At 38.6% G+C, this 27,357-nt stretch overlaps 2 protein-coding genes across 3 annotated transcripts in view; both read right to left on the reverse strand.

Moving 5' to 3' along the window:
- The window catches only part of LOC139533471 (uncharacterized), a 182,005-nt gene that overhangs the window by 31,534 nt on the left and 123,114 nt on the right, over positions 1 to 27,357 (reverse strand). The gene's annotated exons all lie outside the window — the stretch shown is intronic.
- Positions 2,807 to 27,357, reverse strand: part of LOC139533474 (globoside alpha-1,3-N-acetylgalactosaminyltransferase 1-like) — a 212,108-nt gene continuing 187,557 nt past the window's right edge. For both annotated transcript variants that reach the window (XM_071331526.1, XM_071331524.1), the window contains exon 7: positions 2,807 to 3,915. In XM_071331526.1, the coding sequence (XP_071187627.1) occupies positions 3,225 to 3,915 (691 nt within the window). In that variant the 3' untranslated portion in view covers positions 2,807 to 3,224. The remainder of the gene's footprint in view (positions 3,916 to 27,357) is intronic.

Here is a 27,357-nt window from a genome sequence, read left to right on the forward strand (position 1 = left end):
AAACTTTTGACTTGTACTGTACATATTTACAAAAACATATATAGGGATTATGGGAGAGGAAAACGGAAACCATGTTTGAATAACAGGAGCACACACTGCTCAGACTGACAGTGGAAATGGTTGCACCATTTGCTACAGTTAAAAGTGCTTGCTTCTCGCCCAACCTGGTCATAAGAACTTCCCCATATTGCAGGAGAAACATTTTTTATCTTACAAAAGTGGACTGCCAGGACCGCATTTTACATTCATAAACCACGTCAAAGGCCGTTTTAAAACGACTCGCGCGTCGAGGTTGTTAACCGTTTGTTTACACTTTGTTCACGTTACCTAATTGGCTGCAGTATCATTCATAACAATCTTCACAACACATTTAGTCAACATCATTCATAATGAGTTCTCAAAATAGAGGTCCCCTTAAAAAGATCTAAGTTGAGCATTTTCACTGCCACAGTAGCCAACCCTCTGAGACACTGCTTACATAAAAGGCATTCACAGAGATAGCAGTTAGTGACTATGTGCGTTGACTTTTGTATGTTCCCTTTTCTGACAGCAGTTCCTTAGAACTTTTATTAATAATCATATTGAATTAAACGTTTTATTTGCTAGTGTCCAATAAAAGGCGAATCAGACAGAATACCTGTCCTAGAGTGAGTTCTGGTCTAGAGCATCAATCGTAAATACCATGTTAGGCCTACAGCGTGTTCTCTGCCAAGATACTGAGAAACCAACAAAATTAGAAACCAAAACAACATGTGTTCTTAGGGTAGTCTGAAACCAGTTAAAATAGTGGGGAAAGGCTGATCGCCTTTCACAATGACTAAAGTAAAGCTCCCTCTACTTTAACTAAATGTTTCTACAAAAGGTGGGGAAACACACAGTCAAAATTATGAAAGGTGGATAAACAGATTTTAAGTGCATTTACCCTCCACTTCATTGCTGTCTGGAACCAAATAAGATGGATTACACCATTGTTTGAATACCATGGCAACCATGTTTAAATTACACAAACTGGAACACACTGCTTAGAGTGACAATGGAAAACAGGCTAAACAGGTGAAATAGTGACTCAGCAACGGCCCAGAACAATCTGATCATAATCCTTTCAGGGAACTGAACTGGCTTCCATTTGATCTCTGGTTGGTGCATATCAATCTGTTCATGGTGTTTAAAGTAGTACACGACATTCAGTTACCTGTCTGGTAATTTTAATTTCATTACAGACTCTCGTAGCCATCACACCAGAGTTGCCCATATCAGACCGCTGCGCTATAGGAGCCTGGCTGAAAAAAAAAAAGCTATTTCCTTAACACTGGTGCAGAGGAATGGAGTTGTGTACCAAACCAAATGCATCCCTACGCTGGTGAGTTTTAAGTCCTTAACAAATGGTACTAAATGTTTTAAACAGAACAGGCTAAGAGAAAGTATAATATACTGAACAATAATAGAAACACGACATGTAAAGTCAAAGATCCCAGAAATGTTCCATACACACAAAAAGCTTATTTCTCTCAACATGTTGTACACAAATTTGTTTACATCCCTGTTAGTGAGCATTTCTCCTTTGACAAGATAATCCATCCACTTGACAGGTGTGGCATATCAAGAAGCTGATTAAACAGCATGATATTACACAGGTGCACCTTGTGCTGGGGACAATAAAAGGCTAATCTAAAATGTGCAGATTTGCCACACAGCGTAAAGCTACAGACCTCTTAAGTTTTGAGGGAGCATGCAATTGTCATGCTGACTGCAGGAATGTCCAACAGTGCTGTGGCCAGATAATTAAATGTTAATTTAATTTAAAAGCCACCTCCAATGTAATTTTAGAGAATTTGGCAGGACATGCAACAGGTCTTACAACTGTAGAACATGTCTGACCACACCTGCCCAGGAGCTCCACATCCGGCTTCTTCACCTGCTGGATCATCTGAGACCAGCCACCCGGACAGCTGATGAAACTGTGGGTTTGCACAACCAAACAATTTGTGCTCAAACTGTCAGAAACCGTCTCACGGGAGCTCATCTGCATGCTTGTCGTCCACGCCAGCATCTTCACCTGACTGCAGTTCACCGTTGTAACTGACTTCATTGGGCAAATGCTCACTTTTGATGGTCAATGGCACACTGGAGAAGTGTGCTCTTCACAGATGAATCCTGGTTTCCCGGACAGATGGCAGACAGCGTGTACGGTGTTGTGTGTGCACGAGGTTTGATGATGTCAACGTTGTGAACAGAGTGCCCCACAGTTTACATTATATGTCTAGTGGTCAGGGGTTGTTTCTGTTCTGTTTTCCATTGAACCCATAGCCCCTCATTGATTATCTCTTACATAACATTGATTATCTCTTACATAACCTTGATTATCCCTTACATAATATTGATTAGATGGTACAACTTGAATTGAAGGATTTCCCCTTTTGCCTTGACATTGGCAGGATGCTTTTACACAAGGAAGTGAATCCTCCATAATACCTTTTTAAAGGGGTATTTTCCTTTGTTTTCATGTTTGTTTTCATGTTTGTTTTCATGTTTGTTTTCATACTGTTTACAGTATATGTCCAGTGGTCAGAGGTTGTTTCTGGACAGGAATGCCAGCTCCACGTTGACCTTCTGCCAATGTTATTCTTAATGGTAATTCAGTCCAAAAGTGGGTCTTGTCTGATCTACACATCTATAGATGGAACCGGTGCAATATTCCCTATAACCCCTGGTTTGTTACTCATACACCGCATATCATTGTCACAGAGTAGATGTAGTTTTTAGTTAGACTTTAGAAAATATAACAAGTAGTGAAATAACACAAACATTCTGAAAGTGGTTAAATATTTATTTCAAGAAAAATACACATAATCGTAATATTTTTTTAAACATAATATTTATTGAGATTGTTCCCAATAATCAACATACACAGTAGATAGGCTACAGAATACAGGATGAATAAGGTTATAAAACAATTATATTTTCCTATAAGTGAAGGACGTTGTGATCCCCAAACTACAGCAGTGACTGATATACAGTACATTTAAAATAGTAGTTTTATGTCAGTGTAAATATTTCACCAACAGAAAATGAACGGCGCCGGACAGCTGTATACCCAATGTGACATTTTATGCCTTTCCCTAACCTTAACCCAAACCTCAGTGAAGCTATACCTGAACTTAACCTAACATTAACCATAACCAATTAAGTTTTTCTTCTGTCGGTCGAATATCCAATTCCTAGTCCTATACATTGGGACGAATTTCAGCATAGTTTTTAATGACAGAAGAGAAGCGAATGACTTTGACCTCTTTGGCGTTGGTCTTCTTGTCGTCCCACTGGTACTCTGGAGACAACAGCTTGCTGGGCTTGTTGTAAAGCAGGTACCTGTTGAGGTGACTCTCCTCCTGCCAGGCAGCCTCGATGGAATTCCTCGCGTCCTCTTCAAGCTGGTTACGACATACCTTTGTTAGTGTGTATACATCCTCCACGAATCCTCCGAACCCGGCCCCGGCATAGTAGTAGTCTCCCTCATCCATGGGGATGTAGGCTGTCGAGGCTGGACGCCGTTCGTATGTGAAGTGGTCACGGGTCGCCTGGTAAAACCATGGGTGAATCACAGCAACCAGCCTGCCCAGAGACTCGGCCCCCCAGCGAGCGTGGAACTTGCTGTCCACGTCCAGACAGAAGATGTAGTCAGCCTCCGTGCTGATCTGACGTTCGATGGCTGTCTGGATGATCTCCATCCTCCGGGCTGATATCTCCTGCCAGCGGTTTGAACCTGGGACCTGGATCACACTCAAATGTCTCCCCTGGGACATGTTGACTGATGGAACATCGTCGGGACGATCTGTGAAAACATAGTAGCGCACGTTGAAGTCGACCATGAAGTGCTTCTCTGCTGTCTCCAGGAAATCTCGGAGAAAGAGGACGTATCTGTCAGAATTTAAGACACACAAAAGAGAACGGTGATTAAGTTCCTCGCCCAAGGACACAACGGCAGTCGGTGGCACCTGAGATTCTGATGCCAGAAACCCTCCCGACTGCATCCTTTTTAGTGGGACAGAATCCTGAGCTTTTATGACCTACAGTTGTTCTTCCTTTAAAAGTTATGTCGCGACCGTTAGTGGTAGATGGTGTCATTCAGTCATTGCACCATACTAACACAAGAGGGGTGTTAGAATGCTGATCTATCAGTAGTCTAAACTGTGGCACAAATTGACTGTCTTCTTGTAAATGAATGGAGGCGTTTTCAGTCTGATAGTCTCTGTTCTCTGGCAGTAGAGTCCTGCGTCAGGAAACAGCAAGGACAACTGTCGGTGGTCCTGGAGTTAAGAGAGAACGATGGTAAATACAAAAGGGGGAAATACACTTGACATGTGGACTGACGATTTTCAAAAAAATAGGCATTGTGGGGCTTTTGGTTTCTCTCCCTCTAAAAACAGAAATAAATCATTCAAAATTTAAAGTGTCTAGTGCCATTTTTGTTTGTCAAACCTACCAGTGTTTGTTTGCTCCTGCCTGTTTTCCTGTTCCTGTTTTCTAGTCCTTCCTGGTTTTGACCGTTCTGCCTGCCCTGACCCTTAGACTGCCTGCCTGTTTTGTACCTTACCCCACCGTTCTGGATTATTGACCTCTGCCTGCCCTGACCCTGAGACTGCCTGCCGTTTTGTACCTTACCTCACCGTTCTGGATTATTGAACTCTGACCTGTCATTTGCCTGCTCCTGTTGTTAGCAGTAAACTGTTTATTCAACTCTGTCTGCATCTGGGTCATACCTCAAACGTGATAGTGTGATGACATGCACAAATGAATGAGTGATTGATGTAGTGTTTATTTAAGTAGGCCTTTATGCCAATAAGTAAATTACACTATAGAAACACGATACTATTAATCAAGTTAATTAAGCTACATTTCTAACAATCTATCACATACTGTATAGTCCGTTCTATTCAAGGCTCCCTTTAACTCTTAGGCCTACAGCTCCATGTCATTTCAATAACTTAGCTTCTCAAAGATGCCCTCTGGTGGTCAAACTAGCACTACCTACCATTAATGGCAACAATGGCTGACACTTAAATAATGTGCCATAGAATTTTGCACCAGCCCGCAAACTGTACTGCAGTACGATGCAACTTTTAAAGGAAGAACCACTGTATCATGTTACCACAGGTATTTACTGTGTACTTTTTAAACAATTACACTTTTTTACCTTCTAAAAAACCCTCATCCACTCCCATTTATGCTTTGGTCATGAATACTGTGCGAGTATAGGATGATTCTACAACATTCCTTGGGTATGAGTTAACACAATATGAACTTTTAAAAGTGACATTTTCACTGGAAAATTACTTAAAACTCTCATGACTTCCAACATTCTATTTACTGTTAATTAATGCAACACAAATCTTTCGCCAACAAGTTAGACAAACACATAGAGCGTATTACATTTAAGTCGACATATCTGCTACTCAAATCTGAAATCAGAACAGAAATATCTTCAACCAATCAACTACCTTCGCTCTCAACCTTTCTAAACTTCAGTTTTTTTACCACTGGAGAAAAACGTAGAGCATGTGAAATCTTACACACAGCTCAGACGTCGAATTGAATAGAAATCAAGAGCGGGCTGGCATGGTTTAGAGCTTGTTTTGAAATACCAATTTGGTTCAATACAACTGCTCTCAACACTGCAGACTTCCTCAATGGTTTTTGGTTCAATTCAGGCATGACAGCGACCTCTAACGACCCTTTTTTTAAATGTTCACTTAAAATGACATACACAAATCTAACTGCCTGTAGCTCAGGACCTGAAGCAGGGATATGCATATTCTTGATACCCTTTCAAAGGAAACACTTTGAAGTTTGTGGAAATGTGAAATTAATATAGGACAATATAACACATTAGATCTGGTAAAAGATAAACGTCCGTTTTATTTTTTGTATCTTTTGTACCATTATCTTTGAAATGCAAGAGAAAGGCCGTAAAGCATTATTTCAGCCCAGGTGCAATTTTGATTTTGGCCACTAGATGGCAGCAGTGTATGTGCAACGTTTTAGACTGATCCAATGAACCATTGCATTTCTGTTCAAATAGTTGTATTAAGACTGCCCAAATGTGCCTAATTTGTTTATTAATAAATTGTCAAGTTCATAATTGTGCACTCTCCTCAAACAATAGCATGGTATTCTTTCACTGTAATAGCTACTGTAAATTGGACAGTTAGATTAACAATAATTTAAACTTTCTGCCCATATCAGATATGTCTATGTCCTTGGATTTTTTGTTGTTACTTCAACCTCATGCTAATCACATTAGCCTGTATTGGCTCAACCGTCCCGCGGGGGGGGGGAGGTGGGGGGGACACACCGATCCCGTAGAGGTTATACAAAAAAGTTTATTGCACTAAAAATGCAAAGAAAGATGATTAACATGCCTGTGCAGCACAGCAACAGTGAATTTGATCGGTTTAATGTGTCTCGGTTAACATAACGTGTCTTCTTATTGAGGTGTTATCTACATGTTGTGTCTGGTCTGGTCTAAATCTTATTGAGGTGTTATCTACATGTTGTGTCTGGTCTGGTCTGGTCTAAATCTTATTGAGGTGTTATCTACATGTTGTGTCTGGTCTGGTCTAAATCTTATTGAGGTGTTATCTACATGTTGTGTCTGGTCTGGTCTGGTCTAAATCTTATTGAGGTGTTATCTACATTTTGTGTCTGGTCTGGTCTAAATCTTATTGAGGTGTTATCTACATGTTGTGTCTGGTCTGGTCTAAATCTTATTGAGGTGTTATCTACATGTTGTGTCTGGTCTGGTCTAAATCTTATTGAGGTGTTATCTACATGTTGTGTCTGGTCTGGTCTGGTCTAAATCTTATTGAGGTGTTATCTACATGTTGTGTCTGGTCTGGTCTGGTCTAAATCTTATTGAGGTGTTATCTACATGTTGTGTCTGGTCTGGTCTAAATCTTATTGAGGTGTTATCTACATGTTGTGTCTGGTCTGGTCTAAATCTTATTGAGGTGTTATCTACATGTTGTGTCTGGTCTGGTCTAAATCTTATTGAGGTGTTATCTACATGTTGTGTCTGGTCTGGTCTAAATCTTATTGAGGTGTTATCTACATGTTGTGTCTGGTCTGGTCTAAATCTTATTGAGGTGTTATCTACATGTTGTGTCTGGTCTGGTCTAAATCTTATTGAGGTGTTATCTACATGTTGTGTCTGGTCTGGTCTAAATCTTATTGAGGTGTTATCTACATGTTATGTCTGGTCTGGTCTAAATCTAATTGAGGTGTTATCTACATGTTGTGTCTGGTCTGGTCTAAATCTTATTGAGGTGTTATCTACATGTTGTGTCTGGTCTGGTCTAAATCTTATTGAGGTGTTATCTACATGTTGTGTCTGGTCTGGTCTAAATCTTATTGAAGTGTTATCTACATGTTGTGTCTGGTCTGGTCTAAATCTTATTGAGGTGTTATCTACATGTTGTGTCTGGTCTGGTCTGGTCTAAATCTTATTGAGGTGTTATCTACATGTTGTGTCTGGTCTGGTCTAAATCTTATTGAGGTGTTATCTACATGTTGTGTCTGGTCTGGTCTGGTCTAAATCTTATTGAGGTGTTATCTACATGTTGTGTCTGGTCTGGTCTAAATCTTATTGAGGTGTTATCTACATGTTGTGTCTGGTCTGGTCTAAATCGTATTGAGGTGTTATCTACATGTTGTGTCTGGTCTGGTCTAAATCTTATTGAGGTGTTATCTACATGTTGTGTCTGGTCTGGTCTAAATCTTATTGAGGTGTTATCTACATGTTGTGTCTGGTCTGGTCTAAATCTTATTGAGGTGTTATCTACATGTTGTGTCTGGTCTGGTCTAAATCTTATTGGGGTGTTATCTACATGTTGTGTCTGGTCTGGTCTAAATCTTATTGAGGTGTTATCTACATGTTGTGTCTGGTCTGGTCTAAATCTTATTGAGGTGTTATCTACATGTTGTGTCTGGTCTGGTCTAAATCTTATTGAGGTGTTATCTACATGTTGTGTCTGGTCTGGTCTAAATCTTATTGAGGTGTTATCTACATGTTGTGTCTGGTCTGGTCTAAATCTTATTGAGGTGTTATCTACATGTTATGTCTGGTCTGGTCTAAATCTAATTGAGGTGTTATCTACATGTTGTGTCTGGTCTGGTCTGGTCTAAATCTTATTGAGGTGTTATCTACATGTTGTGTCTGGTCTGGTCTAAATCTTATTGAGGTGTTATCTACATGTTGTGTCTGGTCTGGTCTAAATCTTATTGAGGTGTTATCTACATGTTGTGTCTGGTCTGGTCTGGTCTAAATCTTATTGAGGTGTTATCTACATGTTGTGTCTGGTCTGGTCTAAATCTTATTGAGGTGTTATCTACATGTTGTGTCTGGTCTGGTCTAAATCTTATTGAGGTGTTATCTACATGTTGTGTCTGGTCTGGTCTAAATCTTATTGAGGTGTTATCTACATGTTGTGTCTGGTCTGGTCTAAATCTTATTGAGGTGTTATCTACATGTTGTGTCTGGTCTGGTCTGGTCTAAATCTTATTGAGGTGTTATCTACATGTTGTGTCTGGTCTGGTCTAAATCTTATTGAGGTGTTATCTACATGTTGTGTCTGGTCTGGTCTGGTCTAAATCTTATTGAGGTGTTATCTACATTTTGTGTCTGGTCTGGTCTAAATCTTATTGAGGTGTTATCTACATGTTGTGTCTGGTCTGGTCTAAATCTTATTGAGGTGTTATCTACATGTTGTGTCTGGTCTGGTCTAAATCTTATTGAGGTGTTATCTACATGTTGTGTCTGGTCTGGTCTGGTCTAAATCTTATTGAGGTGTTATCTACATGTTATGTCTGGTCTGGTCTAAATCTAATTGAGGTGTTATCTACATGTTGTGTCTGGTCTGGTCTAAATCTTATTGAGGTGTTATCTACATGTTGTGTCTGGTCTGGTCTAAATCTTATTGAGGTGTTATCTACATGTTGTGTCTGGTCTGGTCTAAATCTTATTGAGGGGTTATCTACATGTTGTGTCTGGTCTGGTCTAAATCTTATTGAGGTGTTATCTACATGTTGTGTCTGGTCTGGTCTAAATCTTATTGAGGTGTTATCTACATGTTGTGTCTGGTCTGGTCTAAATCTAATTGAGGTGTTATCTACATGTTGTGTCTGGTCTGGTCTAAATCTTATTGAGGTGTTATCTACATGTTGTGTCTGGTCTGGTCTAAATCTTATTGAGGTGTTATCTACATGTTGTGTCTGGTCTGGTCTAAATCTTATTGAGGGGTTATCTACATGTTGTGTCTGGTCTGGTCTAAATCTTATTGAGGTGTTATCTACATGTTGTGTCTGGTCTGGTCTAAATCTTATTGAGGTGTTATCTACATGTTGTGTCTGGTCTGGTCTAAATCTTATTGAGGTGTTATCTACATGTTGTGTCTGGTCTGGTCTAAATCTTATTGAGGTGTTATCTACATGTTGTGTCTGGTCTGGTCTAAATCTTATTGAGGTGTTATCTACATGTTGTATCTGGTCTGGTCTAAATCTTATTGAGGTGTTATCTACATGTTGTGTCTGGTCTGGTCTAAATCTTATTGAGGTGTTATCTACATGTTGTGTCTGGTCTGGTCTGGTCTAAATCTTATTGAGGTGTTATCTACATGTTGTGTCTGGTCTGGTCTAAATCTTATTGAGGTGTTATCTACATGTTGTGTCTGGTCTGGTCTAAATCTTATTGAGGTGTTATCTACATGTTGTGTCTGGTCTGGTCTAAATCTTATTGAGGTGTTATCTACATGTTGTGTCTGGTCTGGTCTAAATCTTATTGAGGTGTTATCTACATGTTGTGTCTGGTCTGGTCTAAATCTTATTGAGGTGTTATCTACATGTTGTGTCTGGTCTGGTCTAAATCTTATTGAGGTGTTATCTACATGTTGTGTCTGGTCTGGTCTAAATCTTATTGAGGTGTTATCTACATGTTGTGTCTGGTCTGGTCTAAATCTTATTGAGGTGTTATCTACATGTTGTGTCTGGTCTGGTCTAAATCTTATTGAGGTGTTATCTACATGTTGTGTCTGGTCTGGTCTAAATCTTATTGAGGTGTTATCTACATGTTGTGTCTGGTCTGGTCTAAATCTTATTGAGGTGTTATCTACATGTTGTGTCTGGTCTGGTCTAAATCTTATTGAGGTGTTATCTACATGTTGTGTCTGGTCTGGTCTAAATCTTATTGAGGTGTTATCTACATGTTGTGTCTGGTCTGGTCTAAATCTTATTGAGGTGTTATCTACATGTTGTGTCTGGTCTGGTCGGTCAAATCTTATTGAGGTGTTATCTACATGTTGTGTCTGGTCTGGTCTAAATCTTATTGAGGTGTTATCTACATGTTGTGTCTGGTCTGGTCTAAATCTTATTGAGGTGTTATCTACATGTTGTGTCTGGTCTGGTCTGGTCTAAATCTTATTGAGGTGTTATCTACATGTTGTGTCTGGTCTGGTCTAAATCTTATTGAGGTGTTATCTACATGTTGTGTCTGGTCTGGTCTAAATCTTATTGAGGTGTTATCTACATGTTGTGTCTGGTCTGGTCTAAATCTTATTGAGGTGTTATCTACATGTTGTGTCTGGTCTGGTCTAAATCTTATTGAGGTGTTATCTACATGTTGTGTCTGGTCTGGTCTGGTCTAAATCTTATTGAGGTGTTATCTACATGTTGTGTCTGGTCTGGTCTAAATCTTATTGAGGTGTTATCTACATGTTGTGTCTGGTCTGGTCTGGTCTAAATCTTATTGAGGTGTTATCTACATGTTGTGTCTGGTCTGGTCTAAATCTTATTGAGGTGTTATCTACATGTTGTGTCTGGTCTGGTCTAAATCTTATTGAGGTGTTATCTACATGTTGTGTCTGGTCTGGTCTAAATCTTATTGAGGTGTTATCTACATGTTGTGTCTGGTCTGGTCTGGTCTAAATCTTATTGAGGTGTTATCTACATGTTATGTCTGGTCTGGTCTAAATCTAATTGAGGTGTTATCTACATGTTGTGTCTGGTCTGGTCTAAATCTTATTGAGGTGTTATCTACATGTTGTGTCTGGTCTGGTCTAAATCTTATTGAGGTGTTATCTACATGTTGTGTCTGGTCTGGTCTAAATCTTATTGAGGTGTTATCTACATGTTGTGTCTGGTCTGGTCTAAATCTTATTGAGGTGTTATCTACATGTTGTGTCTGGTCTGGTCTAAATCTTATTGAGGTGTTATCTACATGTTGTGTCTGGTCTGGTCTAAATCTTATTGAGGTGTTATCTACATGTTGTGTCTGGTCTGGTCTAAATCTTATTGAGGTGTTATCTACATGTTGTGTCTGGTCTGGTCTAAATCTTATTGAGGTGTTATCTACATGTTGTGTCTGGTCTGGTCTAAATCTTATTGAGGTGTTATCTACATGTTGTGTCTGGTCTGGTCTAAATCTTATTGAGGTGTTATCTACATGTTGTGTCTGGTCTGGTCTAAATCTTATTGAGGTGTTATCTACATGTTGTGTCTGGTCTGGTCTAAATCTTATTGAGGTGTTATCTACATGTTGTGTCTGGTCTGGTCTAAATCTTATTGAGGTGTTATCTACATGTTGTGTCTGGTCTGGTCTGGTCTAAATCTTATTGAGGTGTTATCTACATGTTGTGTCTGGTCTGGTCTAAATCTTATTGAGGTGTTATCTACATGTTGTGTCTGGTCTGGTCTAAATCTTATTGAGGTGTTATCTACATGTTGTGTCTGGTCTGGTCTAAATCTTATTGAGGTGTTATCTACATGTTGTGTCTGGTCTGGTCTAAATCTTATTGAGGTGTTATCTACATGTTGTGTCTGGTCTGGTCTAAATCTTATTGAGGTGTTATCTACATGTTGTGTCTGGTCTGGTCTAAATCTTATTGAGGTGTTATCTACATGTTGTGTCTGGTCTGGTCTAAATCTTATTGAGGTGTTATCTACATGTTGTGTCTGGTCTGGTCTAAATCTTATTGAGGTGTTATCTACATGTTGTGTCTGGTCTGGTCTGGTCTAAATCTTATTGAGGTGTTATCTACATGTTGTGTCTGGTCTGGTCTAAATCTTATTGAGGTGTTATCTACATGTTGTGTCTGGTCTGGTCTGGTCTAAATCTTATTGAGGTGTTATCTACATGTTGTGTCTGGTCTGGTCTAAATCTAATTGAGGTGTTATCTACATGTTGTGTCTGGTCTGGTCTAAATCTTATTGAGGTGTTATCTACATGTTGTGTCTGGTCTGGTCTAAATCTAATTGAGGTGTTATCTACATGTTGTGTCTGGTCTGGTCTAAATCTTATTAAGGTGTTATCTACATGCTGTGTCTGGTCTGGTCTAAATCTAATTGAGGTGTTATCTACATGTTGTGTCTGGTCTGGTCTAAATCTTATTGAGGTGTTATCTACATGTTGTGTCTGGTCTGGTCTAAATCTTATTGAGGTGTTATCTACATGTTGTGTCTGGTCTGGTCTAAATCTTATTGAGGTGTTATCTACATGTTGTGTCTGGTCTGGTCTAAATCTTATTGAGGTGTTATCTACATGTTGTGTCTGGTCTGGTCTGGTCTAAATCTTATTGAGGTGTTATCTACATGTTGTGTCTGGTCTGGTCTAAATCTTATTGAGGTGTTATCTACATGTTGTGTCTGGTCTGGTCTAAATCTTATTGAGGTGTTATCTACATGTTGTGTCTGGTCTGGTCTAAATCTTATTGAGGTGTTATCTACATGTTGTGTCTGGTCTGGTCTAAATCTTATTGAGGTGTTATCTACATGTTGTGTCTGGTCTGGTCTAAATCTTATTGAGGTGTTATCTACATGTTGTGTCTGGTCTGGTCTAAATCTTATTGAGGTGTTATCTACATGTTGTGTCTGGTCTGGTCTAAATCTTATTGAGGTGTTATCTACATGTTGTGTCTGGTCTGGTCTAAATCTTATTGAGGTGTTATCTACATGTTGTGTCTGGTCTGGTCTAAATCTTATTGAGGTGTTATCTACATGTTGTGTCTGGTCTGGTCTAAATCTTATTGAGGTGTTATCTACATGTTGTGTCTGGTCTGGTCTAAATCTTATTGAGGTGTTATCTACATGTTGTGTCTGGTCTGGTCTGGTCTAAATCTTATTGAGGTGTTATCTACATGTTATCTCTGGTCTGGTCTGGTCTAAATCTTATTGAGGGGTTATCTACATGTTGTGTCTGGTCTGGTCTAAATCTTATTGAGGTGTTATCTACATGTTGTGTCTGGTCTGGTCTAAATCTTATTGAGGTGTTATCTACATGTTGTGTCTGGTCTGGTCTAAATCTTATTGAGGTGTTATCTACATGTTGTGTCTGGTCTGGTCTAAATCTTATTGAGGGGTTATCTACATGTTGTGTCTGGTCTGGTCTAAATCTTATTGAGGTGTTATCTACATTTTGTGTCTGGTCTGGTCTAAATCTTATTGAGGTGTTATCTACATGTTGTGTCTGGTCTGGTCTGGTCTAAATCTTATTGAGGTGTTATCTACATGTTGTGTCTGGTCTGGTCTAAATCTTATTGAGGTGTTATCTACATGTTGTGTCTGGTCTGGTCTAAATCTTATTGAGGTGTTATCTACATGTTGTGTCTGGTCTGGTCTAAATCTTATTGAGGTGTTATCTACATGTTGTGTCTGGTCTGGTCTAAATCTTATTGAGGTGTTATCTACATGTTGTGTCTGGTCTGGTCTAAATCTTATTGAGGTGTTATCTACATGTTGTGTCTGGTCTGGTCTAAATCTTATTGAGGTGTTATCTACATGTTGTGTCTGGTCTGGTCTAAATCTTATTGAGGTGTTATCTACATGTTGTGTCTGGTCTGGTCTAAATCTTATTGAGGTGTTATCTACATGTTGTGTCTGGTCTGGTCTAAATCTTATTGAGATGTTATCTACATGTTGTGTCTGGTCTGGTCTAAATCTTATTGAGGTGTTATCTACATGTTGTATCTGGTCTGGTCTAAATCTTATTGAGGTGTTATCTACATGTTGTGTCTGGTCTGGTCTAAATCTTATTGAGGTGTTATCTACATGTTGTGTCTGGTCTGGTCTGGTCTAAATCTTATTGAGGTGTTATCTACATGTTGTGTCTGGTCTGGTCTAAATCTTATTGAGGTGTTATCTACATGTTGTGTCTGGTCTGGTCTAAATCTTATTGAGGTGTTATCTACATGTTGTGTCTGGTCTGGTCTAAATCTTATTGAGGTGTTATCTACATGTTGTGTCTGGTCTGGTCTAAATCTTATTGAGGTGTTATCTACATGTTGTGTCTGGTCTGGTCTGGTCTAAATCTTATTGAGGTGTTATCTACATGTTGTGTCTGGTCTGGTCTAAATCTTATTGAGGTGTTATCTACATGTTATGTCTGGTCTGGTCTAAATCTAATTGAGGTGTTATCTACATGTTGTGTCTGGTCTGGTCTAAATCTTATTGAGGTGTTATCTACATGTTGTGTCTGGTCTGGTCTAAATCTTATTGAGGTGTTATCTACATGTTGTGTCTGGTCTGGTCTAAATCTTATTGAGGTGTTATCTACATGTTGTGTCTGGTCTGGTCTAAATCTTATTGAGGTGTTATCTACATGTTGTGTCTGGTCTGGTCTAAATCTTATTGAAGTGTTATCTACATGTTGTGTCTGGTCTGGTCTAAATCTTATTGAGGTGTTATCTACATGTTGTGTCTGGTCTGGTCTAAATCTTATTGAGGTGTTATCTACATGTGTCTGGTCTGGTCTAAATCTTATTGAGGTGTTATCTACATTTTGTGTCTGGTCTGGTCTAAATCTTATTGAGGTGTTATCTACATGTGGTGTCTGGTCTGGTCTAAATCTTATTGAGGTGTTATCTACATTTTGTGTCTGGTCTGGTCTAAATCTTATTGAGGTGTTATCTACATGTTGTGTCTGGTCTGGTCTAAATCTTATTGAGGTGTTATCTACATGTTGTGTCTGGTCTGGTCTAAATCTTATTGAGGTGTTATCTACATGTTGTGTCTGGTCTGGTCTAAATCTTATTGAGGTGTTATCTACATGTTGTGTCTGGTCTGGTCTAAATCTTATTGAGGTGTTATCTACATGTTGTGTCTGGTCTGGTCTAAATCTTATTGAGGTGTTATCTACATGTTGTGTCTGGTCTGGTCTAAATCTTATTGAAGTGTTATCTACATGTTGTGTCTGGTCTGGTCTGGTCTAAATCTTATTGAGGTGTTATCTACATGTTGTGTCTGGTCTGGTCTAAATCTTATTGAGGTGTTATCTACATGTTGTATCTGGTCTGGTCTAAATCTTATTGAGATGTTATCTACATGTTGTGTCTGGTCTGGTCTAAATCTTATTGAGGTGTTATCTACATGTTGTGTCTGGTCTGGTCTAAATCTTATTGAGGTGTTATCTACATGTTGTGTCTGGTCTGGTCTAAATCTTATTGAGGTGTTATCTACATGTTGTGTCTGGTCTGGTCTAAATCTTATTGAGGTGTTATCTACATGTTGTGTCTGGTCTGGTCTAAATCTTATTGAGGTGTTATCTACATGTTGTGTCTGGTCTGGTCTGGTCTAAATCTTATTGAAGTGTTATCTACATGTTGTGTCTGGTCTGGTCTAAATCTTATTGAGGTGTTATCTACATGTTGTGTCTGGTCTGGTCTGGTCTAAATCTTATTGAAGTGTTATCTACATGTTGTGTCTGGTCTGGTCTAAATCTTATTGAGGTGTTATCTACATGTTGTGTCTGGTCTGGTCTAAATCTTATTGAAGTGTTATCTACATGTTGTGTCTGGTCTGGTCTAAATCTTATTGAGGTGTTATCTACATGTTGTGTCTGGTCTGGTCTGGTCTAAATCTTATTGAGGTGTTATCTACATGTTGTGTCTGGTCTGGTCTAAATCTTATTGAGGTGTTATCTACATGTTGTGTCTGGTCTGGTCTAAATCTTATTGAGGTGTTATCTACATGTTGTGTCTGGTCTGGTCTAAATCTTATTGAGGTGTTATCTACATGTTGTGTCTGGTCTGGTCTAAATCTTATTGAGGTGTTATCTACATGTTGTGTCTGGTCTGGTCTAAATCTTATTGAAGTGTTATCTACATGTTGTGTCTGGTCTGGTCTAAATCTAATTGAGATGTTATCTACATGTTGTGTCTGGTCTGGTCTAAATCTTATTGAGGTGTTATCTACATGTTGTGTCTGGTCTGGTCTAAATCTAATTGAGGTGTTATCTACATGTTGTGTCTGGTCTGGTCTAAATCTTATTGAGGTGTTATCTACATGTTATGTCTGGTCTGGTCTAAATCTAATTGAGGTGTTATCTACATGTTGTGTCTGGTCTGGTCTGGTCTAAATCTTATTGAGGTGTTATCTACATGTTGTGTCTGGTCTGGTCTAAATCTTATTGAGGTGTTATCTACATGTTGTGTCTGGTCTGGTCTAAATCTTATTGAGGTGTTATCTACATGTTGTGTCTGGTCTGGTCTAAATCTTATTGAGGTGTTATCTACATGTTGTGTCTGGTCTGGTCTAAATCTTATTGAAGTGTTATCTACATGTTGTGTCTGGTCTGGTCTAAATCTTATTGAGGTGTTATCTACATGTTGTGTCTGGTCTGGTCTAAATCTTATTGAGGTGTTATCTACATGTTGTGTCTGGTCTGGTCTGGTCTAAATCTTATTGAGGTGTTATCTACATGTTGTGTCTGGTCTGGTCTGGTCTAAATCTTATTGAGGTGTTATCTACATGTTGTGTCTGGTCTGGTCTAAATCTTATTGAAGTGTTATCTACATGTTGTGTCTGGTCTGGTCTAAATCTTATTGAGGTGTTATCTACATGTTGTGTCTGGTCTGGTCTAAATCTTATTGAGGTGTTATCTACATGTTGTGTCTGGTCTGGTCTAAATCTTATTGAGGTGTTATCTACATGTTGTGTCTGGTCTGGTCTAAATCTTATTGAAGTGTTATCTACATGTTGTGTCTGGTCTGGTCTAAATCTTATTGAGGTGTTATCTACATGTTGTGTCTGGTCTGGTCTAAATCTTATTGAGGTGTTATCTACATGTTGTGTCTGGTCTGGTCTGGTCTAAATCTTATTGAGGTGTTATCTACATGTTGTGTCTGGTCTGGTCTGGTCTAAATCTTATTGAGGTGTTATCTACATGTTGTGTCTGGTCTGGTCTAAATCTTATTGAAGTGTTATCTACATGTTGTGTCTGGTCTGGTCTAAATCTTATTGAGGTGTTATCTACATGTTGTGTCTGGTCTGGTCTAAATCTTATTGAGGTGTTATCTACATGTGTCTGGTCTGGTCTAAATCTTATTGAGGTGTTATCTACATGTTGTGTCTGGTCTGGTCTAAATCTTATTGAGGTGTTATCTACATGTTGTGTCTGGTCTGGTCTAAATCTTATTGAGGTGTTATCTACATGTTGTGTCTGGTCTGGTCTAAATCTTATTGAGGTGTTATCTACATGTTGTGTCTGGTCTGGTCTGGTCTAAATCTTATTGAGGTGTTATCTACATGTTATCTCTGGTCTGGTCAGGTCTAAATCTTATTGAGGGGTTATCTACATGTTGTGTCTGGTCTGGTCTAAATCTTATTGAGGTGTTATCTACATGTTGTGTCTGGTCTGGTCTAAATCTTATTGAGGTGTTATCTACATGTTGTGTCTGGTCTGGTCTAAATCTTATTGAGGTGTTATCTACATGTTGTGTCTGGTCTGGTCTAAATCTTATTGAGGGGTTATCTACATGTTGTGTCTGGTCTGGTCTAAATCTTATTGAGGTGTTATCTACATGTTGTGTCTGGTCTGGTCTAAATCTTATTGAGGTGTTATCTACATGTTGTGTCTGGTCTGGTCTGGTCTAAATCTTATTGAGGTGTTATCTACATGTTGTGTCTGGTCTGGTCTAAATCTTATTGAGGTGTTATCTACATGTTGTGTCTGGTCTGGTCTAAATCTTATTGAGGTGTTATCTACATGTTGTGTCTGGTCTGGTCTAAATCTTATTGAGGTGTTATCTACATGTTGTATCTGGTCTGGTCTAAATCTTATTGAGGTGTAATCTACATGTTGTGTCTGGTCTGGTCTAAATCTTATTGAGGTGTTATCTACATGTTGTGTCTGGTCTGGTCTAAATCTTATTGAGGTGTTATCTACATGTTGTGTCTGGTCTGGTCTAAATCTTATTGAGGTGTTATCTACATGTTGTGTCTGGTCTGGTCTAAATCTTATTGAGGTGTTATCTACATGTTGTGTCTGGTCTGGTCTAAATCTTATTGAGGTGTTATCTACATGTTGTGTCTGGTCTGGTCTAAATCTTATTGAGGTGTTATCTACATGTTGTGTCTGGTCTGGTCTAAATCTTATTGAGGTGTTATCTACATGTTGTGTCTGGTCTGGTCTAAATCTTATTGAGGTGTTATCTACATGTTGTGTCTGGTCTGGTCTAAATCTTATTGAGGTGTTATCTACATGTTGTGTCTGGTCTGGTCTAAATCTTATTGAGATGTTATCTACATGTTGTGTCTGGTCTGGTCTGGTCTAAATCTTATTGAGGTGTTATCTACATGTTGTGTCTGGTCTGGTCTAAATCTTATTGAGGTGTTATCTACATGTTGTGTCTGGTCTGGTCTAAATCTTATTGAGGTGTTATCTACATGTTATGTCTGGTCTGGTCTAAATCTAATTGAGGTGTTATCTACATGTTGTGTCTGGTCTGGTCTAAATCTTATTGAGGTGTTATCTACATGTTGTGTCTGGTCTGGTCTAAATCTTATTGAGGTGTTATCTACATGTTGTGTCTGGTCTGGTCTAAATCTTATTGAGGTGTTATCTACATGTTGTGTCTGGTCTGGTCTAAATCTTATTGAGGTGTTATCTACATGTTGTGTCTGGTCTGGTCTAAATCTTATTGAAGTGTTATCTACATGTTGTGTCTGGTCTGGTCTAAATCTTATTGAGGTGTTATCTACATGTTGTGTCTGGTCTGGTCTAAATCTTATTGAGGTGTTATCTACATGTGTCTGGTCTGGTCTAAATCTTATTGAGGTGTTATCTACATTTTGTGTCTGGTCTGGTCTAAATCTTATTGAGGTGTTATCTACATGTGGTGTCTGGTCTGGTCTAAATCTTATTGAGGTGTTATCTACATTTTGTGTCTGGTCTGGTCTAAATCTTATTGAGGTGTTATCTACATGTTGTGTCTGGTCTGGTCTAAATCTTATTGAGGTGTTATCTACATGTTGTGTCTGGTCTGGTCTAAATCTTATTGAGGTGTTATCTACATGTTGTGTCTGGTCTGGTCTAAATCTTATTGAGGTGTTATCTACATGTTGTGTCTGGTCTGGTCTAAATCTTATTGAGGTGTTATCTACATGTTGTGTCTGGTCTGGTCTAAATCTTATTGAGGTGTTATCTACATGTTGTGTCTGGTCTGGTCTAAATCTTATTGAAGTGTTATCTACATGTTGTGTCTGGTCTGGTCTGGTCTAAATCTTATTGAGGTGTTATCTACATGTTGTGTCTGGTCTGGTCTAAATCTTATTGAGGTGTTATCTACATGTTGTATCTGGTCTGGTCTAAATCTTATTGAGATGTTATCTACATGTTGTGTCTGGTCTGGTCTAAATCTTATTGAGGTGTTATCTACATGTTGTGTCTGGTCTGGTCTAAATCTTATTGAGGTGTTATCTACATGTTGTGTCTGGTCTGGTCTAAATCTTATTGAGGTGTTATCTACATGTTGTGTCTGGTCTGGTCTGGTCTAAATCTTATTGAAGTGTTATCTACATGTTGTGTCTGGTCTGGTCTAAATCTTATTGAGGTGTTATCTACATGTTGTGTCTGGTCTGGTCTGGTCTAAATCTTATTGAAGTGTTATCTACATGTTGTGTCTGGTCTGGTCTAAATCTTATTGAGGTGTTATCTACATGTTGTGTCTGGTCTGGTCTAAATCTTATTGAAGTGTTATCTACATGTTGTGTCTGGTCTGGTCTAAATCTTATTGAGGTGTTATCTACATGTTGTGTCTGGTCTGGTCTGGTCTAAATCTTATTGAGGTGTTATCTACATGTTGTGTCTGGTCTGGTCTAAATCTTATTGAAGTGTTATCTACATGTTGTGTCTGGTCTGGTCTAAATCTTATTGAGGTGTTATCTACATGTTGTGTCTGGTCTGGTCTAAATCTTATTGAGGTGTTATCTACATGTTATGTCTGGTCTGGTCTAAATCTAATTGAGGTGTTATCTACATGTTGTGTCTGGTCTGGTCTGGTCTAAATCTTATTGAGGTGTTATCTACATGTTGTGTCTGGTCTGGTCTAAATCTTATTGAGGTGTTATCTACATGTTGTGTCTGGTCTGGTCTAAATCTTATTGAAGTGTTATCTACATGTTGTGTCTGGTCTGGTCTAAATCTTATTGAGGTGTTATCTACATGTTGTGTCTGGTCTGGTCTGGTCTAAATCTTATTGAGGTGTTATCTACATGTTGTGTCTGGTCTGGTCTAAATCTTATTGAGGTGTTATCTACATGTTGTGTCTGGTCTGGTCTAAATCTTATTGAGGTGTTATCTACATGTTGTGTCTGGTCTGGTCTGGTCTAAATCTAATTGAGATGTTATCTACATGTTGTGTCTGGTCTGGTCTAAATCTTATTGAGGTGTTATCTACATGTTGTGTCTGGTCTGGTCTAAATCTAATTGAGGTGTTATCTACATGTTGTGTCTGGTCTGGTCTAAATCTTATTGAGGTGTTATCTACATGTTATGTCTGGTCTGGTCTAAATCTAATTGAGGTGTTATCTACATGTTGTGTCTGGTCTGGTCTGGTCTAAATCTTATTGAGGTGTTATCTACATGTTGTGTCTGGTCTGGTCTAAATCTTATTGAGGTGTTATCTACATGTTGTGTCTGGTCTGGTCTAAATCTTATTGAGGTGTTATCTACATGTTGTGTCTGGTCTGGTCTAAATCTTATTGAGGTGTTATCTACATGTTGTGTCTGGTCTGGTCTAAATCTTATTGAAGTGTTATCTACATGTTGTGTCTGGTCTGGTCTAAATCTTATTGAGGTGTTATCTACATGTTGTGTCTGGTCTGGTCTAAATCTTATTGAGGTGTTATCTACATGTTGTGTCTGGTCTGGTCTGGTCTAAATCTTATTGAGGTGTTATCTACATGTTGTGTCTGGTCTGGTCTGGTCTAAATCTTATTGAGGTGTTATCTACATGTTGTGTCTGGTCTGGTCTAAATCTTATTGAAGTGTTATCTACATGTTGTGTCTGGTCTGGTCTAAATCTTATTGAGGTGTTATCTACATGTTGTGTCTGGTCTGGTCTAAATCTTATTGAGGTGTTATCTACATGTTGTGTCTGGTCTGGTCTAAATCTTATTGAGGTGTTATCTACATGTTGTGTCTGGTCTGGTCTAAATCTTATCGAAGTGTTATCTACATGTTGTGTCTGGTCTGGTCTAAATCTTATTGAGGTGTTATCTACATGTTGTGTCTGGTCTGGTCTGGTCTAAATCTTATTGAGGTGTTATCTACATGTTGTGTCTGGTCTGGTCTGGTCTAAATCTTATTGAGGTGTTATCTACATGTTGTGTCTGGTCTGGTCTAAATCTTATTGAAGTGTTATCTACATGTTGTGTCTGGTCTGGTCTAAATCTTATTGAGGTGTTATCTACATGTTGTGTCTGGTCTGGTCTAAATCTTATTGAGGTGTTATCTACATGTGTCTGGTCTGGTCTAAATCTTATTGAGGTGTTATCTACATTTTGTGTCTGGTCTGGTCTAAATCTTATTGAGGTGTTATCTACATGTTGTGTCTGGTCTGGTCTAAATCTTATTGAGGTGTTATCTACATGTTGTGTCTGGTCTGGTCTGGTCTAAATCTTATTGAGGTGTTATCTACATGTGTCTGGTCTGGTCTAAATCTTATTGAGGTGTTATCTACATGTTGTGTCTGGTCTGGTCTAAATCTTATTGAGGTGTTATCTACATGTTGTGTCTGGTCTGGTCTGGTCTAAATCTTATTGAAGTGTTATCTACATGTTGTGTCTGGTCTGGTCTAAATCTTATTGAGGTGTTATCTACATGTTGTGTCTGGTCTGGTCTGGTCTAAATCTTATTGAAGTGTTATCTACATGTTGTGTCTGGTCTGGTCTAAATCTTATTGAGGTGTTATCTACATGTTGTGTCTGGTCTGGTCTAAATCTTATTGAAGTGTTATCTACATGTTGTGTCTGGTCTGGTCTAAATCTTATTGAGGTGTTATCTACATGTTGTGTCTGGTCTGGTCTAAATCTTATTGAGGTGTTATCTACATGTTGTGTCTGGTCTGGTCTAAATCTTATTGAGGTGTTATCTACATGTTGTGTCTGGTCTGGTCTGGTCTAAATCTTATTGAGGTGTTATCTACATGTTGTGTCTGGTCTGGTCTGGTCTAAATCTTATTGAGGTGTTATCTACATGTTGTGTCTGGTCTGGTCTAAATCTTATTGAGGTGTTATCTACATGTTGTGTCTGGTCTGGTCTAAATCTTATTGAGGTGTTATCTACATGTTGTGTCTGGTCTGGTCTAAATCTTATTGAGGTGTTATCTACATGTTGTGTCTGGTCTGGTCTAAATCTTATTGAGGTGTTATCTACATGTTGTGTCTGGTCTGGTCTAAATCTAATTGAGGTGTTATCTACATGTTGTGTCTGGTCTGGTCTAAATCTTATTGAGGTGTTATCTACATGTTGTGTCTGGTCTGGTCTGGTCTAAATCTTATTGAGGTGTTATCTACATGTTGTGTCTGGTCTGGTCTAAATCTTATTGAGGTGTTATCTACATGTTGTGTCTGGTCTGGTCTAAATCTTATTGAGGTGTTATCTACATGTTGTGTCTGGTCTGGTCTAAATCTTATTGAGGTGTTATCTACATGTTGTGTCTGGTCTGGTCTAAATCTTATTGAGGTGTTATCTACATGTTGTGTCTGGTCTGGTCTAAATCTTATTGAGGTGTTATCTACATGTTGTGTCTGGTCTGGTCTAAATCTAATTGAGGTGTTATCTACATGTTGTGTCTGGTCTGGTCTAAATCTTATTGAGGTGTTATCTACATGTTGTGTCTGGTCTGGTCTAAATCTTATTGAGGTGTTATCTACATGCTGTGTCTGGTCTGGTCTAAATCTTATTGAGGTGTTATCTACATGTTGTGTCTGGTCTGGTCTAAATCTTATTGAGGTGTTATCTACATGTTGTGTCGGGTCTGGTCTGGTCTAAATCTTATTGAGCTGTTATCTACATGTTGTGTCTGGTCTGGTCTAAATCTTATTGAGGTGTTATCTACATGTTGTATCTGGTCTGGTCTAAATCTTATTGAGGTGTTATCTACATGTTGTGTCTGGTCTGGTCTAAATCTTATTGAGGTGTTATCTACATGTTGTGTCTGGTCTGGTCTAAATCTTATTGAGGTGTTATCTACATGCTGTGTCTGGTCTGGTCTAAATCTTATTGAGGTGTTATCTACATGTTGTGTCTGGTCTGGTCTAAATCTTATTGAGGTGTTATCTACATGTTGTGTCTGGTCTGGTCTAAATCTTATTGAGGTGTTATCTACATGTTGTGTCTGGTCTGGTCTAAATCTTATTGAGATGTTATCTACATGTTGTGTCTGGTCTGGTCTAAATCTTATTGAGGTGTTATCTACATGTTGTGTCTGGTCTGGTCTAAATCTTATTGAGCTGTTATCTACATGTTGTGTCTGGTCTGGTCTAAATCTTATTGAGGTGTTATATACATGTTGTGTCTGGTCTGGTCTAAATCTTATTGAGGTGTTATCTACATGTTGTGTCTGGTCTGGTCTAAATCTTATTGAGGTGTTATCTACATGTTGTGTCTGGTCTGGTCTAAATCTTATTGAGCTGTTATCTACATGTTGTGTCTGGTCTGGTCTAAATCTTATTGAGGTGTTATCTACATGTTGTGTCTGGTCTGGTCTAAATCTTATTGAGCTGTTATCTACATGTTGTGTCTGGTCTGGTCTAAATCTTATTGAGGTGTTATCTACATGTTGTATCTGGTCTGGTCTAAATCTTATTGAGGTGTTATCTACATGTTGTGTCTGGTCTGGTCTAAATCTTATTGAGGTGTTATCTACATGTTGTGTCTGGTCTGGTCTAAATCTTATTGAGGTGTTATCTACATGTTGTGTCTGGTCTGGTCTAAATCTTATTGAGGTGTTATCTACATGTTGTGTCTGGTCTGGTCTAAATCTTATTGAGGTGTTATCTACATGTTGTGTCTGGTCTGGTCTAAATCTTATTGAGGTGTTATCTACATGTTGTGTCTGGTCTGGTCTAAATCTTATTGAGATGTTATCTACATGTTGTGTCTGGTCTGGTCTAAATCTAATTGAGGTGTTATCTACATGTTGTGTCTGGTCTGGTCTAAATCTTATTGAGGTGTTATCTACATGTTGTGTCTGGTCTGGTCTAAATCTTATTGAGGTGTTATCTACATGCTGTGTCTGGTCTGGTCTAAATCTTATTGAGGTGTTATCTACATGTTGTGTCTGGTCTGGTCTAAATCTTATTGAGGTGTTATCTACATGTTGTGTCTGGTCTGGTCTAAATCTTATTGAGGTGTTATCTACATGTTGTGTCTGGTCTGGTCTGGTCTAAATCTTATTGAGGTGTTATCTACATGTTGTGTCTGGTCTGGTCTAAATCTTATTGAGGTGTTATCTACATGTTGTGTCTGGTCTGGTCTAAATCTTATTGAGATGTTATCTACATGTTGTGTCGGGTCTGGTCTGGTCTAAATCTTATTGAGCTGTTATCTACATGTTGTGTCTGGTCTGGTCTAAATCTTATTGAGGTGTTATCTACATGTTGTATCTGGTCTGGTCTAAATCTTATTGAGGTGTTATCTACATGTTGTGTCTGGTCTGGTCTAAATCTTATTGAGGTGTTATCTACATGTTGTGTCTGGTCTGGTCTAAATCTTATTGAGGTGTTATCTACATGCTGTGTCTGGTCTGGTCTAAATCTTATTGAGGTGTTATCTACATGTTGTGTCTGGTCTGGTCTAAATCTTATTGAGGTGTTATCTACATGTTGTGTCTGGTCTGGTCTAAATCTTATTGAGGTGTTATCTACATGTTGTGTCTGGTCTGGTCTAAATCTTATTGAGGTGTTATCTACATGTTGTGTCTGGTCTGGTCTAAATCTTATTGAGATGTTATCTACATGTTGTGTCTGGTCTGGTCTAAATCTTATTGAGGTGTTATCTACATGTTGTGTCTGGTCTGGTCTAAATCTTATTGAGGTGTTATCTACATGTTGTGTCTGGTCTGGTCTGGTCTAAATCTTATTGAGGTGTTATCTACATGTTGTGTCTGGTCTGGTCTAAATCTTATTGAGGTGTTATCTACATGTTGTGTCTGGTCTGGTCTAAATCTTATTGAGGTGTTATCTACATGTTGTGTCTGGTCTGGTCTAAATCTTATTGAGGTGTTATCTACATGTTGTGTCTGGTCTGGTCTAAATCTTATTGAGGTGTTATCTACATGTTGTGTCTGGTCTGGTCTAAATCTTATTGAGGTGTTATCTACATGTTGTGTCTGGTCTGGTCTAAATCTTATTGAGGTGTTATCTACATGTTGTGTCTGGTCTGGTCTAAATCTTATTGAGGTGTTATCTACATGTTGTGTCTGGTCTGGTCTAAATCTTATTGAGGTGTTATCTACATGTTGTGTCTGGTCTGGTCTAAATCTTATTGAGGTGTTATCTACATGTTGTGTCTGGTCTGGTCTGGTCTAAATCTTATTGAGGTGTTATCTACATGTTGTGTCTGGTCTGGTCTAAATCTTATTGAGGTGTTATCTACATGTTGTGTCTGGTCTGGTCTAAATCTTATTGAGGGGTTATCTACATGTTGTGTCTGGTCTGGTCTAAATCTAATTGAGGTGTTATCTACATGTTGTGTCTGGTCTGGTCTAAATCTTATTGAGGTGTTATCTACATGTTGTGTCTGGTCTGGTCTGGTCTAAATCTTATTGAGGTGTTATCTACATGTTGTGTCTGGTCTGGTCTGGTCTAAATCTTATTGAGGTGTTATCTACATGTTGTGTCTGGTCTGGTCTAAATCTTATTGAGGTGTTATCTACATGTTGTATCTGGTCTGGTCTAAATCTTATTGAGGTGTTATCTACATGTTGTGTCTGGTCTGGTCTAAATCTTATTGAGGTGTTATCTACATGTTGTGTCTGGTCTGGTCTAAATCTTATTGAGGTGTTATCTACATGTTGTGTCTGGTCTGGTCTAAATCTTATTGAGGTGTTATCTACATGTTGTATCTGGTCTGGTCTAAATCTTATTGAGGTGTTATCTACATGTTGTGTCTGGTCTGGTCTAAATCTTATTGAGGTGTTATCTACATGTTGTGTCTGGTCTGGTCTAAATCTTATTGAGGTGTTATCTACATGTTGTGTCTGGTCTGGTCTAAATCTTATTGAGGTGTTATCTACATGTTGTGTCTGGTCTGGTCTAAATCTTATTGAGGTGTTATCTACATGTTGTGTCTGGTCTGGTCTAAATCTTATTGAGAGTGTTATCTACATGTTGTGTCTGGTCTGGTCTGGTCTAAATCTTATTGAGGTGTTATCTACATGTTGTGTCTGGTCTGGTCTAAATCTTATTGAGGTGTTATCTACATGTTGTGTCTGGTCTGGTCTAAATCTTATTGAGGTGTTATCTACATGTTGTGTCTGGTCTGGTCTAAATCTTATTGAGGTGTTATCTACATGTTGTGTCTGGTCTGGTCTAAATCTTATTGAGGTGTTATCTACATGTTGTGTCTGGTCTGGTCTAAATCTTATTGAGGTGTTATCTACATGTTGTGTCTGGTCTGGTCTAAATCTTATTGAGATGTTATCTACATGTTGTGTCTGGTCTGGTCTAAATCTTATTGAGGTGTTATCTACATGTTGTGTCTGGTCTGGTCTGGTCTAAATCTTATTGAGGTGTTATCTACATCTTGTGTCTGGTCTGGTCTGGTCTAAATCTAATTGAGGTGTTATCTACATGTTGTGTCTGGTCTGGTCTAAATCTTATTGAGGTGTTATCTACATGTTGTATCTGGTCTGGTCTAAATCTTATTAAGGTGTTATCTACATGCTGTGTCTGGTCTGGTCTGGTCTAAATCTTATTGAGGTGTTATCTACATGTTGTGTCTGGTCTGGTCTGGTCTAAATCTAATTGAGGTGTTATCTACATGTTGTGTCTGGTCTGGTCTAAATCTTATTGAGGTGTTATCTACATGTTGTA

This window comes from Salvelinus alpinus, chromosome 11 (assembly GCF_045679555.1).
Source record: "Salvelinus alpinus chromosome 11, SLU_Salpinus.1, whole genome shotgun sequence".
In the NCBI taxonomy this organism is placed as follows: domain Eukaryota; kingdom Metazoa; phylum Chordata; class Actinopteri; order Salmoniformes; family Salmonidae; genus Salvelinus; species Salvelinus alpinus.